The sequence below is a fragment of the Oryzias latipes genome, chromosome 5 (assembly GCF_053564925.1).
Source record: "Oryzias latipes strain Hd-rR chromosome 5, Olatipes_Hd-rR_3.1".
NCBI classification, from domain to species: domain Eukaryota; kingdom Metazoa; phylum Chordata; class Actinopteri; order Beloniformes; family Adrianichthyidae; genus Oryzias; species Oryzias latipes.
The window spans coordinates 27,264,811-27,280,493 of NC_136241.1; the positions used below are offsets into that span (position 1 = coordinate 27,264,811).

General features: G+C 37.4%; 1 protein-coding gene across 13 annotated transcripts in view; it reads left to right on the top strand.

Moving 5' to 3' along the window:
* Nucleotides 1–14,686, top strand: part of LOC101155104 (inositol 1,4,5-trisphosphate-gated calcium channel ITPR1) — a 109,261-nt gene extending 94,575 nt beyond the window's left edge. For 11 of the 13 annotated variants that reach the window (XM_020703415.3, XM_078948070.1, XM_078948072.1 and 8 more), the window contains 2 exons: nt 12,263–12,424; nt 13,658–14,686. In XM_020703415.3, coding sequence (XP_020559074.1) covers nt 12,263–12,424; nt 13,658–13,744 — 249 coding nt within the window. In that variant the 3' untranslated portion in view covers nt 13,745–14,686. The remainder of the gene's footprint in view (nt 1–12,262; nt 12,425–13,657) is intronic. The other 2 variants (XM_078948078.1, XM_020703424.3) reach the window with 1 other exon arrangement.
* The last annotated feature ends 997 nt before the right edge of the window (nt 14,687–15,683 follow it).

Sequence of the window (15,683 nt, forward strand, 5' to 3'; positions counted from 1 at the left end):
TCATTAAAAGTGTTTTCTTTATTAAAATATTTTACAAAATATGTTTTTGGCTTTTTATGCATCATATTTATTACTTAAATATTTTATTTATATTGGACCATAGGTATGCATAAATGTTCTGGTGAAGCAGAAAAGAGGTCATGTATTTATAAAACAACCTTTTCTCTTCGTGCTTTTTTTTGTAGGTGTAAAAATTGAACATTTTTTCCTTTTTTTTCTTTTCTTTTTTTTAAATTCCTTTTTATCAAAGTCCCAGATAAACAACGCTAAAACATCTGCATTTAACACATTTTAACACAATTGCAAAACTACCCAAAAAGCGTTTAACACAAATTGTAAACTTTATAATTTGATGCTGCTTTGCAGGATTGGACAGCAGCAGAAAAGACATTAGAATGTAGAAGATGGTTAGTTTGTTCCTATTTTAGTGGGCAATCAAGCATCACAGTACGTATGTCGATCTTGACAGTTTAAGATTTTTTTTCATGAAAGTTTTTATTAAGAACATAATGATGCAGTACTTAGCACATCCACACTTCTTTTAATTTGAACCTTCTTTTGAACATGGACAGAAAAAGAAACATTTAAGTAGGGAAAAAAATACAGAGAAATATATACGTAAGTAAAATAAACAGTAAAAAAACAGCACAGTTAAATACAATGAGATAGTACAGCGGTTACGTAAGGGTTACTGGGCGACGAAGTGTGCATTATCACTTTTTAACACAGTGGAGGACGGTTGCTTCCACGAAGTGCGTTAAAAAATGATAATGCACACTTCGAAGGCCATTAACCCGCTTATACCATGTAATTCTTGTTTTTTTTCCCGATTTGGACCGCTTTTCTTACAAATAGTCGGCGTCGCGCCACACCACCGCTGCAGTCAAAATTCGGCGATATACAGCGATATATATATATGCTTATCTTTCCGATGGGTTGAATAAAGCATCAGGTCAGAGAGAAAGTTCACCTGTTACCGCTTGTTTTTGTCCAAATGATGAAGCAAAAGGTTGTTTTAAAGAAGCCGGCGCAGTGATACAAAACATTTAAACTAGGTGACCAGAACTTCTTTTTTCACCGTGTGGTTATCCTGTGGTATATCACTTTTTAATGCGCACCCAGCAGCCAATCAGAATCGAGTATTCACCCGGACCATGGTATAATAAGGATCTAGTTAAGGTCAGATCTAAATGATGCAATGAATGCCCCCCACGGTTTCCATTGTCAAATCTATGAATTGAAAAATATAATCCAATTTTTTTTACATCAATATCAATAAAACACATTTGCTACTTGGTACTTGTTGTTACATTACACTTTATGATCTCCATCTTCAGAAATGAAGACAAAGAACTTTTGCAAACTTTCTGGTGGGGCGCTGTTTTAAACTTTAAACATGCCACACAAAGGTTACAGTTTGATTAATAACATTCTAGGCCTATTATAAAATAATCCTGTAACAATTCACTGTTTTTTGTACGTATTACATACATTTAACAGCCAATTTAGATGCTCGTAAAGGTTTTTTTAAGACTGATACTAGGACAAAATATAATATTTAAGTTAACACTTTGACACTCCTGGTGATGACCTTTTTAAGTCTTTGTTTCTCTTTCTTATATTTTCATGACTGTAAGAACCTTATAATTTTGGTATAATAGATGTTAACAAATGCCTTTAGCCTGTTTAGACTTTGAGCATCCTCTTAAACACTTTATTTTTTGGAAAAAGAACGTTCTTCCTGGTTGCTTGTGCATTCTGTGCCTTTATTCAGAAATGCCTTCACATTTTTCTGCCTCTTTTGGTCCAGACTGTTATGTAATCCTCACCTTCATAGGTATGTAATCCTAAAGTATTATCCTATCAGTCAGCTTTGTGAATGGAGCGCGCTCACTCAGAGTCTGCGTTTGGCTTAAATGGTGTTAATCCCCCGAAGCAGCTGTGCCGGGCTCAGTCACTGAGCACGCGCTCACATGCACATCATGGACCCTGAGATGTGGATGCAGCAAAGAGTTTAGCACTTTTGTCTTTTGTTTCTCCGTTTGAGGTCACGGTTGAGAAAGCAACCGAGAGTCATCAGTTAAAATCTTTGGTAAAAAAGTAAAAAAAAAATGTAAAAAAATGATGCTTGTTTTGTTTGCCGAGCAGACTCATGACATGTACACCATGAGAGAGCACTTCATCGCTCCAGGAAAGCCCCACTTTGTGAAGCTGTTGCTTTTCTGACGCACTTGTGCTGCTGCTGCTGGTTTCTGAAGGTTTCCTATTATATTTAACCCAGTTTTCTGTCTTTGTTCTTGATCGGCTGTGGTCAGTCTTGTGAGTAATCACCTGATTTTGGATTAACCCCCATCGTCTCTCTCCTATTAACCTTGGACCCCTGGGAGCCTAACGGAGTTGGTCATGGGGGCTCTCTGATCAGCAGCTTTCAGGCTTAGCAGAGACGCTGCACATTATGCAGACCTTGATGACCTGTCAGGTGATTGGCTTGTCTATTACGATTGACCCCCAGCTTCACATGCAGCTTCTTCATGCAGTCCAAAAAGATCAAAACGCTCATAGAGCTTCTCTCACAAAGAGCATTAACCGTTCACAAGGAAGGGTTACATTCTTGAAAGGATATTGTTCCTTTCTTTTAGGTTTATCTGTCTATTGCTTGCTTTGATTATTTAATCTGGTCTTCACAAGATGTCCCACTCCCACTACGTCGCTCGCAGGAGACCACTATGCAGGATTTCCCTGGTTCAACCCTGACAACCAACATACCAAACTGACAGGGAGAAACTCAGCGTATAGGCTATAAAAAGCCTTTCTACCCATATTAAAGAACAATAATCCCTAAGCATTAATACCAATATATAAACATGCAGAGACAACAGCGTCTACATGCTTCAGTTCAAGTTCAAGCCAGTAAACCAAACATCTCTCTCGAAAAACAAGAGTGCAGAACTCTTTTCAGCTGGGTGTGACCCAGCCTAGCAGCCTGTTGGATCCTCATGACCTGCTTTTCCTTTCCCTCCTGACCTCTGGTAGGTTGACAGACCTGTCATTCTTCTGCCATAGATTTTCCAGGAAAACAGCAAACACGTTTGGCAGGATGTTTAAAAGTTAAGAGGCCAGGAACCAGGAAGCTGTTGTGCTTTTACACAGAAAAACTGTCCAAATCAGCTGTATTTTGATCAGTTTCATGACTTTGGTGAAAGTCAGGTAAATTTAAGGAATTAGTCCAGTCTGGTATCAAAAAAGTCACAATTCACTATTAGTAACTAATTTCTACAAACATGAGAAAGTACGGATTGACATTTTTATAATTATACCATCAAAATGCAGGTAGACTTGTTTACAATCTACTTTTATATATTTTCTTAACACAAATTACTTTACCAATTTACAAAAGATTGAGTTTATCCTCTGGGAATAAAGGCCTATATAAGTAGAAAAACGTACAACATTTGGGATTTTATTTTTGTGTTCATACGGCATTTAGAAAGACAACTAAATATATATATATACATATTTTATTTTGTAGTGATTCAATTCATGTCTTACCTTTTCAGCAATAAAATTTATCGACCCCTAAACTTGTGGAGATATGCTGAGTTAAATGTTGTTGAGTATTTTGGGCTTTTCCCACCAGTGGGGGTATTTGTCAGAACTTTTAAATTAAACACTTTAAATTAAATTTTTCATTGTGTTCTTTAAATAGATTGACTTGAATACATATAAAAGAGCAGACATGTCTTGTGTATCTACAGTATAGACTTGATTTTCTGATTTAAATTATTTTGTTAGAAATTTAAACAGAAAGTGAAACCTTTTTTTTTTTTTTTGAAAACATGTTTTCAAATTTTTACATTTAAGTCAAGTTATTTTTTTTTTTATCTTTTACTTTACACTATAGCCGGGGAGATATGTGCTTTTGTCTTTAGGAGGAGGTCATGGGCTTTTAGGGCAAAGTGAGAAGAGTATTTCAGTAATCAATAATTTAATTTACCAATAAAACCTGCATTCATTTGACATTTTGTGGTTGCCATCTTCCAGAGAACTGGCTGACTAACTGTGCAGCAAGTTGCAAACTTTAAACTGCATTCATGCAAAATATGTAAGAAATGATGTGCGTATGCTGTGCAGATAAAGTAAAAAGTTTCAAATAAAACAGAGAAAATGGTTTCATTTTTTTTCAAACGGATTCAAGATCAATTGTTAAAATTGTTTTTATGTAAAATTAAAAAAAAGGGAAAAAAGTTTTTTTCAGTAAAACACAAATAATGTCTTAGAACACCTCCCTTAAACAAATAATGTCTTACCTCACCTGTAAGTGGTGGTTCACTGTGCAATTAATGCTCACTGGTGAAACAATGACTTCTGATGCTGCAAACATTTCTACTCTTATTTTTATTTATTTTTATTTTTATGTATTCTGGTGCTTTGCTGTAACAGTTTGCTTATGGCATCTTTTCTGATTCTAGTATTTTTATGCAGGATTTGTTTTATTTATTGGAAATTTTATCTGGTGATTTAAATCTGGAGATTAGCTATACTTTCTTGGAAAAACAAAAAGAAAACAATTTTTTTCGTTACTGTTGGAAATATACTTTACCAGAAATGTTATTTTGGAGCTTTATATATATATTTTTTTTCTCTGCGGGTTTTTGTCTCTGTTTCGTTTTTCTTGATGCTACTGTAACATGGAAGATGCGGCTGGACATAAGGGGGTGTACAAGTCAGACTACTCTGACAATGACTGGGATTGACGTCAACAGTAAAGAGCTCTGGGTGAAATGTCACATCAAATGTGTAAAAAGATGATGCATTGTTCACACTCATTGGCCCAATTACTGCTTACTGCGTCTGACACTTGGAGACGGCAGTCCCTGCTGCAACTTTCAAATGTCTTTGCTTACGACTTCTCCGTGTGGACGTGCCGCCACAGCAGGGGGAAAATGAAATTCTTACAAATATTGTCGTCTGTTGAAATGTGTGATTTTTCTTTTTCTTGTTTTTTTCCTTGGTCTGTAAGTGAGTGGGCTGTCACCATATCAGGTGGCTTGTGGCATGACTTTGACGTTTTCTGTTGCTGTTTTAACCACACAGCATCCTGTTTCTCTGTCACTGCCCGTGCGGTTTCAATCATGAAAAATGTACTTCCGTCACTTCCATTGAACCAGCGTGTTGTAGAGTCTTTATTTGGGTCTGCGCTCATCAATTTACTGGAAGTGCTTTCATGGAAACAGTGCCGGGCTACTGATGTCAAATAAACAGCGCGTCTTTAGTGTATTAACATCCATGGGAAAATGTAATTGACGTATTTTTGGTGCAAATTTCTTAAGTAAAATCGGTGAGCAGAGATTTTATTAGCGTTTTTGTCTCTTCTAGTAGTATTGTTCCTGATGTATTTTTTTATTTTAAAAGGTTAAAATGTATGTGTTCATTTTTTTTAACAAAGTTTAAATAATATGTTTCACCACTAGAGTTGCATGTGGAAAAGGAGACCACTCTTTGCAATTTCATACAGAGTTTAGCTAAGCTAAGATTGTTGGCTAGACCACATTCCTTTACACAACACACAAACACACAGCAGAGCTTCCGGCGGCAGACTGTTGTCATTGACTTTGTCCATCAGGTGACTCAGAAAATAAACTACTGATGAGGGCAGCAAGACTTTTCAACTCCTTTAATAGGTGAGAACAATAGATGGAGTAGCTGTGTAACTGTTTATTTCAACAAAGCTTCGATTCATATCATTATTTGCAGTTGATGATCCGATTCATAGTTGATATCATTTCATTAGATCCACCGACGTCACATCAGGACATCTTTAGGCAAAACTTCAACCAATGTGACTCAGAGATAATTACCTGGGTATTGAACAGAGCAGGTGAAGTTTTCCAGATTCCCTCTATTTCTTGCGAGATAATCAAGTGTAAATTAAATATGTGTACAAACAAACAAGCAAAAAAGAATTAATATCAAACCATTCACTTTTTAATTTCCTTAAGTTCAGCCCACACTTGTGTTTTCCACACAAAAATGATACAAACATTCTACTACGCTGTTATGGTCACACGTCTTTGCTAAATTCAAAGCGTTTCCCCACATCGGACTGGAATCATGGATTGATCAATTTTGGCTGCCATCACATGTGTGCTGCACTTTATGGTTTTTATGTTATAGTAAAATAAACCTGCCATGTCTCAATCCAAATGGTGCAATGATGCAATTTTCAAGACAATCGATTTATTCTATTTTGAAACGAGTCCATTTGGTAAACTCAAAACGTCCTCAATTATCATTGTCGTTACCAATCAGCCATTACTGTTACATTGATTAGGAGGCCTGATGATTTATGTTGACGCAACATTAGAGATGAATTTTTGTGTGTGTTTTGTGAGCAACAGCAACCAGAAAGCCTAAACACTCCTTTAAGATAATAAACGTGTTTATCGTCAAATCCTTATCACACCCTTTCTTGATTTATGGGCCATGACAGAGAGATATGTAAAGGTTTTGTTTTACTGGGCTGCAAGAGAAAAGCAAGCCCTCACAAAGTTGTGTCACATTTCCCACTAAGTCAGATTTAAGAAAATTGAATCATAAAACATATTATTTTAAACTTGTCATGCAAGAAAAAAATCTAAATTGTGATATACATATACATATACAAAAATGTCATGTTATTGTTGAAAAGGAATTCCAAATCATTAGCAAGAGGAGAAATTTACTCTTTTTTTTTTTTTTTTTTTTTTTCAGATTTATGTTCAAATGTGTCAAGCTCTGAGCTACAATTTGTTTGTGACAATAACTTCTGAGGGTTTCTGTTGTGGGCAAAAGACCCAAATAAGTCCAATTACTGCAATTATTATTGTAGTGGTTAACAACAGAAAGTTTGGTCCACACCTTTCTGTTTTGCAAGGTGGAGGAAGTTTAATGATTTGTGCTCTGTATGGTCAGACCGATGGTAAACATTGATGGGCAATAAGAACACAACAACCCATTATATCAGCCACTGTCTATACATTAGTAATGCCCACAACCTGACCACCATGACGCAGACTAATTAGTCACTCACTATTTGCATCTCTGCTGCCAAACATGCCTTTCACCTTCTCTTTTTCCTTTGTGTCAGTATCTTCTATTGGCTGTTTTTTTTTCAGCAATGTGTCTCTCAGTTTACCTTCTTTACTACAACGTAAAAATTACATTTAAAAAATAAACATCAATCTTTTAACGGCAAATATTCACACAGACGAAATTGTCTCATTCTCTTAAACAAAACCCACAATGATCCCTGCACTAACTTGTATCTAAAGTACTAATAAATCTTACATTCCTTAAGGTCAACCAATGAAAATTCCAAATTGCTTTTGAATTGTTTAACAGAATCTGGTGTTTTTTGTGTTCTTGTGGCATTTTTCTGATGGAGGACATTTAAAGGTTTTGATTTGGCCTCAAAACTGCTTAATCATAATTAAAAGACCTGCTGGGAATGCTTTTAAAATGGTTTGAAAGATGATAGGAGTGGGTCTTTAAACTCAAAGCAAATAATTAAACAGTCCTTGATAAAACAATGGTACTTCTAACTTTTTATTTTCTTGTATGACCTTTTGAGTCAATCACTGCAGTCAAAAGATACCTGAGACAGACGATATGATTTTGCTGTTGTCCACTGCGATTTTGGTCCACTCCACATGAACAAAGACCTCAGACTGTCTCAGGTTTGAAGGGCATCTTCTCCAAGCAGCCTGCTTCACTTCCTTCCACTGATATCTGATGTGGTTAAGATCAGAGCTCATTGAAGGTCACCTTATACGTTATAAAATGCATATTTGGGTCATAATCATGCGGGAAGACCTGTGACCTATGTCTGGGACTAGGCTTTTTGACTCATAGCATTCTGCTCCATAACCCGTTTTAGACTCCAGATTGTATTCAATCTGCACAGACTAAAAACTTTTTCCAAGATGCAGCAAAGCAGCCCAAACTATAACCGAACCTCCTCCGTGTTTTACAGTAGCAGCATTGTTCTTTTCTTTGGCTCGTCTTTAAATCTGTGTACACAGAGCTGATGTTTTCCCAAAAGGTTCATCTGTCAAATTCAAATACAATTTTGGGACCATTGGGAGTTTTTCTGTCAATGTGGTACAATCTTTGCATTTGGGTATTTGAGTTTGAAACTGATTTAGAAGGGGTTTGTGTATTTTTCTGCTTGGATTCATCCAGATGCTGTAGAGCTGAAAGGGCAGAGTTCCATGAGTAGAAACCAAATATCCCTCCAAGCAAGCATGGCTGAACGTTATGTCATTTATCAAGTCCGCCACATGATCCTCAACTCACTGAGCGTCTTTTTCACTTTCTTTTCTGCCGTTAGTTTTATCTTTAACTACTCTAGCTATAACTGCAGGAAAGGCCTGGCAGAGAAGTGTGGGGAGGGGGAACACTGAAGTTGGTGATTTCCATTTTCCAAATTTCAGTTGTCTTTTTGCCTAATCTAAACTGAAACTTTGCTTGTTTCTTTCGTTCTTTTACATCGTGGGGATGAAGAGACACCAAACCTTGCTACTGTAACACTGGTGCTCAGAGTTGGATAATCAGTGCATTCTGGTTTTTATCTGTAATCGAGGACTTTTTTGAAATGATAATCAGCCGTGTTCGTTTGCAGTGATGTAGAACATCGCTTTTTGGAGTTTTGCTCCCAATTTTTATGAACTTGTACTTATTTGAGGTTGGACTGAATAGAATACGTCATTGCAGTGTTCTCATTAGGGCAGCTGCACATAGATGTTGCACACATGCCAGATAAACACAGCCGCTCTGACTTTGCATTCAGGAAATGGAACAAACTCACAGTCGTTCTCTCCTCTTTTCAGAATGAGTGCGCTCCAGTCATTATCTTAGTGTTTTGTGATTCCCCTTTGGCTGCCATCTGACCTAAAACTGGTTTGTGGTGCGCACGGCCACCCCACTCTCCCCATCATCTCAAAATCAACCACTGAAACCCAGGGACTTTTTCAGCTCCCTTCTTTGGTACTGTGCTGTTACCTGCCAGTGACCACAGCGATTACACAGAATCTTCCTCTCTGTTTATGTGCCGTTGAGACAGATCCTGTGATGATTAAAGGCACGCATCTGCAACATTAACATGCGTTCATTAAACAAGCTTGCGTTCACATGACTTTAGTCTATTTTTGACTGCACTCGATGCCAGTGGCATGCAGCAGTCAAGTGCCGAGTTGCCTGCCAACACATTAAGCTCCACAACTTCTGAGTGTTTTGTCTGTTACTTTTATTTATGCCTTCCGTGCTTTTCATTGTATCCTACAAATGAATAAAATATATTCCCTTTGAGGTCAAAATAAACATTAACCAATGGGAACCCAGACCAGTGGGGGGCAAACTACAGCCCAGAGCCCATTAAACTATTTAATCTGGCCTGCTAAACTAAAATAAATTAATTTCAGGCTTTATTTTTCCTGTAATTCTGGTGTCTCCAAATATATAGTGCACTAGAAATAAATTGACCTTTGTTTAGGTGCAGGGAGTTGTTTTTCATTCTTGTGGCGTCGAAAGATTTGTTGTTTTTCCGACGTACATGTGTGTTTTTTCTGAGTCGGACAGTCATTTTTCCATTATTCCAACACCACATGAATGCAGCATTTCTTCAAGTTTGCATTTCAACCTATTGGTGCATTTGGTACCAATATGAGAAAAAAAGCAGCACATTTTGAAACAAAAACTTCAAAATGTTCAATTTTAAAATACATGTATATACATTTTCGATCAAAATGAAACCATGTTTTTATCCCGATTCAATTTCTTCCTCATATGAGCTGGATGGCCAAAATACTCCACGCATCCGCTCCTGGTCCAGCCCTTCTTTACATTTTTAGAACCCTCTGTGGCCCATAAGTCAGAAGCCCCCCCCCCCCCCCCCCCCCCCCTCCCTCCCTCCCTCCCTCCCTCCCTCCCTCCCTGCCTTGACCCAGACCCCTTTTTTTTTTAAACAAAAAGAAATTCTATGGGATAAGCCACAACCAGAAACACATTCCTGGTGTTCTTCTGCACATTTATGTCACCATGGGTTCTTATGGATTAAAAATTAAATTTTAGGTGTAATCTTCTTTTGGAATTTCATCTGATTAGATTTGGAGCATTTACTCCCTATTTTGTGAATCTGTCGCACCCCAGATAATGAAAGTTTGAATTACAGAAAAAAATACCAACATAACTACAAATGTGGCTTTTAAAGGAATTACATTTTAAAAAAAGTATTTGTCCTTAATTTATAACTAATGAACTCCTTTTTAAATAATACATATACAGTTTCTTTTTCTTTACAAAAAAGATGAGCTCAGTTTCCCATCAGACCTATTCAATCAAAGGAAATAACATAAACAGAAGTTGTTAGACAAAGTGAAACACAGCGAAATATCTGAAAAAGAAGCATAACGTGCTCCCATCCATAGAATTTTTTGAAGAGCACGAAACAAGCAAAGTTCCTGGAAGTATAATAGTTTGAATGTGTTAAAAAACAAAAGAAAAGACATTTCTTTGAGTTTGAGGCTTTCCAGAATCACCACCTACTGTCCAAAAATAAAAGATACCTAGAGTGACCAACAACCAGAATGACTCAAGAACGTCATGAGGACTCACTCAGAAAGTCAGTAACCAGAACAACATGAAAATAAGTTTTGCTTAGATAGAATTAGAATTAGATCAAACTTTATTCATCCGACAATGGCGAAATTCTCTATTACTTATAGTAATGTCAAAGTTCATGAATCAATGAGGGAATAAGAAGAGAAAAAATTGGATCTCCGGTGGAAGATGGAGCTTTTTCTATTGCTTTTTCCAACAATGTTGAAGAGAAAAAAAACTGCAGTGTGAAACCATGACAATGGTCTAATATTGAAAAAAAAAAGAGTCAAATGTATTTTTTAAATATTTGGCATTCATTGTGAGGGCTGTTTGGAATCAAAATATAATTTTCTTGGATGGAGTGTCCTGATTTACAGTGATCCCTCAAAAAATAGTGTATACATCATGTAGTCAGGGGTTTTAAACATCTGTAGTCCTACTTTTTGGATTTCACCAATTGCAGGTTATTTTTTCAGAACATAATCCCCCCCAAATATACGAGGAACCACTGTATCGGAAATATTAGCCAATAAAGTACCGGTGTGTCCTAATAAGACCATAAGGGCAACAGTCAAACATGGTGGTGAGAATGTGATGGTCTGGAGCAACTTTAAAGCTTAAGAATTTAGACTGTTTGCTGAGACTGATTGCAAACAGTAGGACCTACATCCCTATGTGGTCTTGGAGAATGATTAAAATCAGGTCACCAATACTTTATTTCCCATAGGTTCAAGCAGGTTTGGACTTTTTCAATTTGTGAATGAGGTAATTTTATATTTACTCTGTTTTTCTTTGTGTAATATTTAGTTTCTTGGCCATTTATTTTCATCTTTCACAAATACGCAGACATTTTTTGCTAAAAAAGGAAGAGGTCAAATACGTTTACACCTTCAGTCATTGTGGTTTCTATTGGAAAAGCCGAATCTCACTTAGCTTAAATTATTGTTGTGTTGTCAAGTAAACACACATTTGATTCTGAAAGCATTCAGTTCAGACTTCCAGAAAGGCTTGATAATAACCATAAAAGTGAAGCTGTCAGGTTTTTTTATAGCTGCTGACGATACTGTGCCAAAGGTGGTGTCAAAGGTCCCATTCATGATGCTCCGCAGTCTAGTAAACACTGTCCCAGCGTGAACCCCCACCTCCACCCTTACTCAGGGCAGCTCGGCTTCAGCCGCAGTCGAGCGTGAGCTTGATTTCTGTTCGGCTCATTTGTGGAGCCAGCTGCGTGATCCTCTCAGCTCTGCATGTATGATTAAGTTTCTGCATCCATCTGCAGCTCATGTTAGGCATGCCAGCCTCATTGATGGTGCGATAACAGCAGGCATGACGCGGGCCTGTAATGAAACGGCCCTTTTTTTGAGTGATTTCATATCCTGTGCGATCCTAGCATGGAAAGTCCCATCATAAGTTTGACTGAAATCTCTGCAATAAGGGAGTAAAGTGGGCCTGAGACCACAAAAACTGATCAAATTGGGTGAAATCGCATTTTAGCTTCAATGTAAAATTATTTATATTTGAAATTTAGCAGAAGAAATGCTTACGGCCTGAAAGAGCAGATAGTTGGTTGATGACACCAGATCTCAGTTGTGTTTAGGTGTAACCTAACAAAACTTGGTTTTAATAGGAACACAACCTGGACTGGTTTCCACGGATGCGGGCCATGTCGCTGGTCAGCAGCGACGCAGACGGGGAGCAGAATGAAATCCGAAACCTGCAGGAGAAACTGGAGTCTACCATGAAGCTGGTGACCAACCTCTCCAGCCAGCTGACGGAGCTGAAGGAGCAGGTGGGTTAAAACCGAAATACGAGATTGACGCAGACACAAAATGCAAGCGTTTGTCGCGGGCGTAGCGCGGGTTTCTGAAAGCTGAATGACATCGAATGCCGGATGACATTGTCCTTACTTTGTTTGCAGTTTGATGCTCTTTAGGTGCAGACTTGTTAAATTCAAGAGGTCGATGAGTCATAGTTCATGACTTGTGAGGCTTTCAGTCTTGTTTTATTATCCACCTGTCACTTGGTAAACTTGCAAGGTGAACCCTATTGTCTTCTTTTGAAACTGCATTGAATGTAAACTAATAAAATTCACTGACAGAGAGGCCAGTAAGGAAAAAAAAAATGCTGCAAGAGTATAAACAGTCTGCCTATGGTGCATGTACGTTCAGGTCTGACAGATAAGCAATCTAGTACTTCTAGTAATAGTAAAAATATATTTTTCTGCTGAAATGAGAAGTAAATTTGAGGAAGTGGATGTTTCCGAGACATTTTGACCCAGACGAAAGGAAATGATTGTGTTGTTGGAAGACGAGCGGAACATTGGCCGAATTTTGACTCAGTTCAGCATTTAAGTCTGCTTTGTTTTGATTTTCAAAAGTCACGTTATGCATCCAGGATCTTTTCTGGTAGAAAATTCCCTTATGGAAGAGCATAAAACAAGAAAGTTGTGCAGCCCATTTTTAATTAGGTCATTCCCTGAAAAATTGACTCACTCAGAAAATTACAGATCAGAAACAGCTATTTGTTTTTCTGCCAGCAGAGTTTTATATCGAGCATTTGATCTACTTAAATCCTATTTTTCCTTAACATCATCCCACTGCATGGACTTGTGTTTCCTCCAGCAGTCATTGCTGGACCAGTTTTGTCCTCTCACTTGTGTTGTATTTCAGCACACCTCGTCACTTTATGTTAAATACGGTTTTTCTGAGCAGAAAGCCCTTTCTTGTTCTTGCTGGTTTAAATGTTAATACCTGTGCTATGACTCAGTCTGCGCTTGATCTCTGAAATTTCTGTCGACTGAGTTTCAGAATTGGTAGTTTGTATTGAGCTGCTTTCGTCAGTAGATGCAGCAAAGTGCATGAAGAGGCTGGCAGCTTTTCAGAAGAACCTGTTTCAGTTGAGCAGTGTTGAGAGTTTGTTAGTTTTAGAGAGCTGAATGCTTAAAGGGTCAGAGTAGAAATATATGTACATGCTTGCTGAACTACTTTTTCTTTTTTTTTAATACAACCTGTGTTGTGCTCAGATGACAGAACAGAGGAAGCAGAAGCAGCGGATTGGCCTGCTGGGACAACCTGCGCACATGAACATCAACCCCCAGCAGCCTGCATAAGTTCCTGGACGAAGCGCACACAGCTTACACCTACTGAGTGTGAAAGTAACTTTAAACGGTAGGGAAACACTGTAACCATAGGTAGTTATTAGGTGATGTGAAGCTGTGTCCCCACACACGTGTTATTCCACTCAGACAGAAACACTCACCCACTTTGTTCTGTTCAGCTTAGGGGTCCGTGCCACATCTTTTTGGATTAGTCAACACATGGCCTTACTGAACAGGAAGAATTGGTTTCTTTTATTTGAATTTTCATTTAAAGTTTTATATATATATATATTCCTGACATTTTGCGCAGTATTTGTTATGTTATTTTTGTATGTTGTGCAATATCCTAATTTAAATATGCAACCTCTCTGGTGTGTAGATTTAGGTTCCACCAACCATGTCCTTTTCAAAATATCTTCTTCTCTGTCTCCAGATAATTAAAGCAGATAGATAATATTTTAAGATGGCATTAATCTGTGATTTCTTTTCATTCATTCAATTTTTCTTTTGTCTTTTTTTTTTTTAGTGAAAGCAATAGAAGCAGTTAGTTTTCTTCCACGAATGCATATTTAACATTCAAGTCTAAGTGCTACGTTATTTAAAGAGAAATAAGTTTTCCTATGTAAAAAAAACAGTCTTATGCTATTACAGTCTGCTCAGGATTCATATAATTAAATGATAACAAAGCACTAAGGTAATTTCTGTTTATGTTGCATTATTGGTATATTTGTGCCTCAATGAAACTTTTTTAATGTTTAGGATTTTGGTTTTTCTGGGGTTTTTTGTTGCTATTGATAGAAATTTTGTGCTTTACTTGTACATAAGGTTTGTTGCTTATATTTTCTTTTGTATAGAAAAATAAGGAACAAGAAAAATTATGTAACTTGAAAATGTTTAGATTAAACAATTTTAAGTCAATTTGTACAATAAAGTAGAGCGATTTATTAGAATCTATGTTTGTGTCGATTTTACTTTTTTTATGTGTGTATAATAATTTTGAAATGGATGTGAACCCTGACAAAGACTTGTGCACTGACACACCTCTAAAGATGTTGGAGGAGACTAAAAATGGAAAAGTGCAAACATTTTGATGGATTTAAACAGTTTTTTAAAAAGTGAAAGTGTGTTTTTAGCATTAAAAAATAACCCCCATTTTTCTACACCATCAACCCCTGCAGAGCAAACAGACGGGCTATAACTGAGCTATAAATTTCCTTGCACCCCTCATAAACGTGGACTTTCCTGAAAAGTTTTTTTAAGCAACTTTCACGAGTCACATGGTTTTCATGTTTAAAAAAAGCATAGTATATCAGATGGAAGGTTCCAGCAGAAACTTTATTACATGTGTTTCCTAATTGCCCAGCTATATTACTTAGAAGTGTTAATTATTATCCTCAACCGTTATTCACCTATAAGCTCAGAAAATCATGTGTAAATTTAAAATATGATATTTCTGCACTTTTCATCATTATTGGTTGATTTTTAAAAAATATATATAAATCTACCAAGTATACTAGTTTTTAACAGTAAAGTTTTTTTAAACACACTTCATTTAAGAGTATTGTTTAAATTCAGTCACGTGGGATAAAGAAAAATAAGTTTGATGGAACAGATTTATTATTTATTTTTTTGAATTAACAGAGAAACACGAGTGAGAAGTGAAAGCGCCTTCGTGTTGTTCTGGGTCTGTTGCCATAAATAGTTCGTCTGCGCCGGGACGTGGACGGCTAGGACCGACACAGTCTTCCAGCGCCTGACGTCAGCGGCAGGGATCTGCGTGCCCGCCATGAGGAGCTCCACGTGACAGCCCGCTGCTGGGCACGGGGCGGGCGGGCTTCAATCGGCAGCTGCTGGGTACGGCTCAGGCGCTCCTTCAGCCCCGCAGCGGAGGCACACAGCCGTGACTTTTTACATGCCCTGCCGACTGTGTCACTCCGCCGCAGGTGCACGT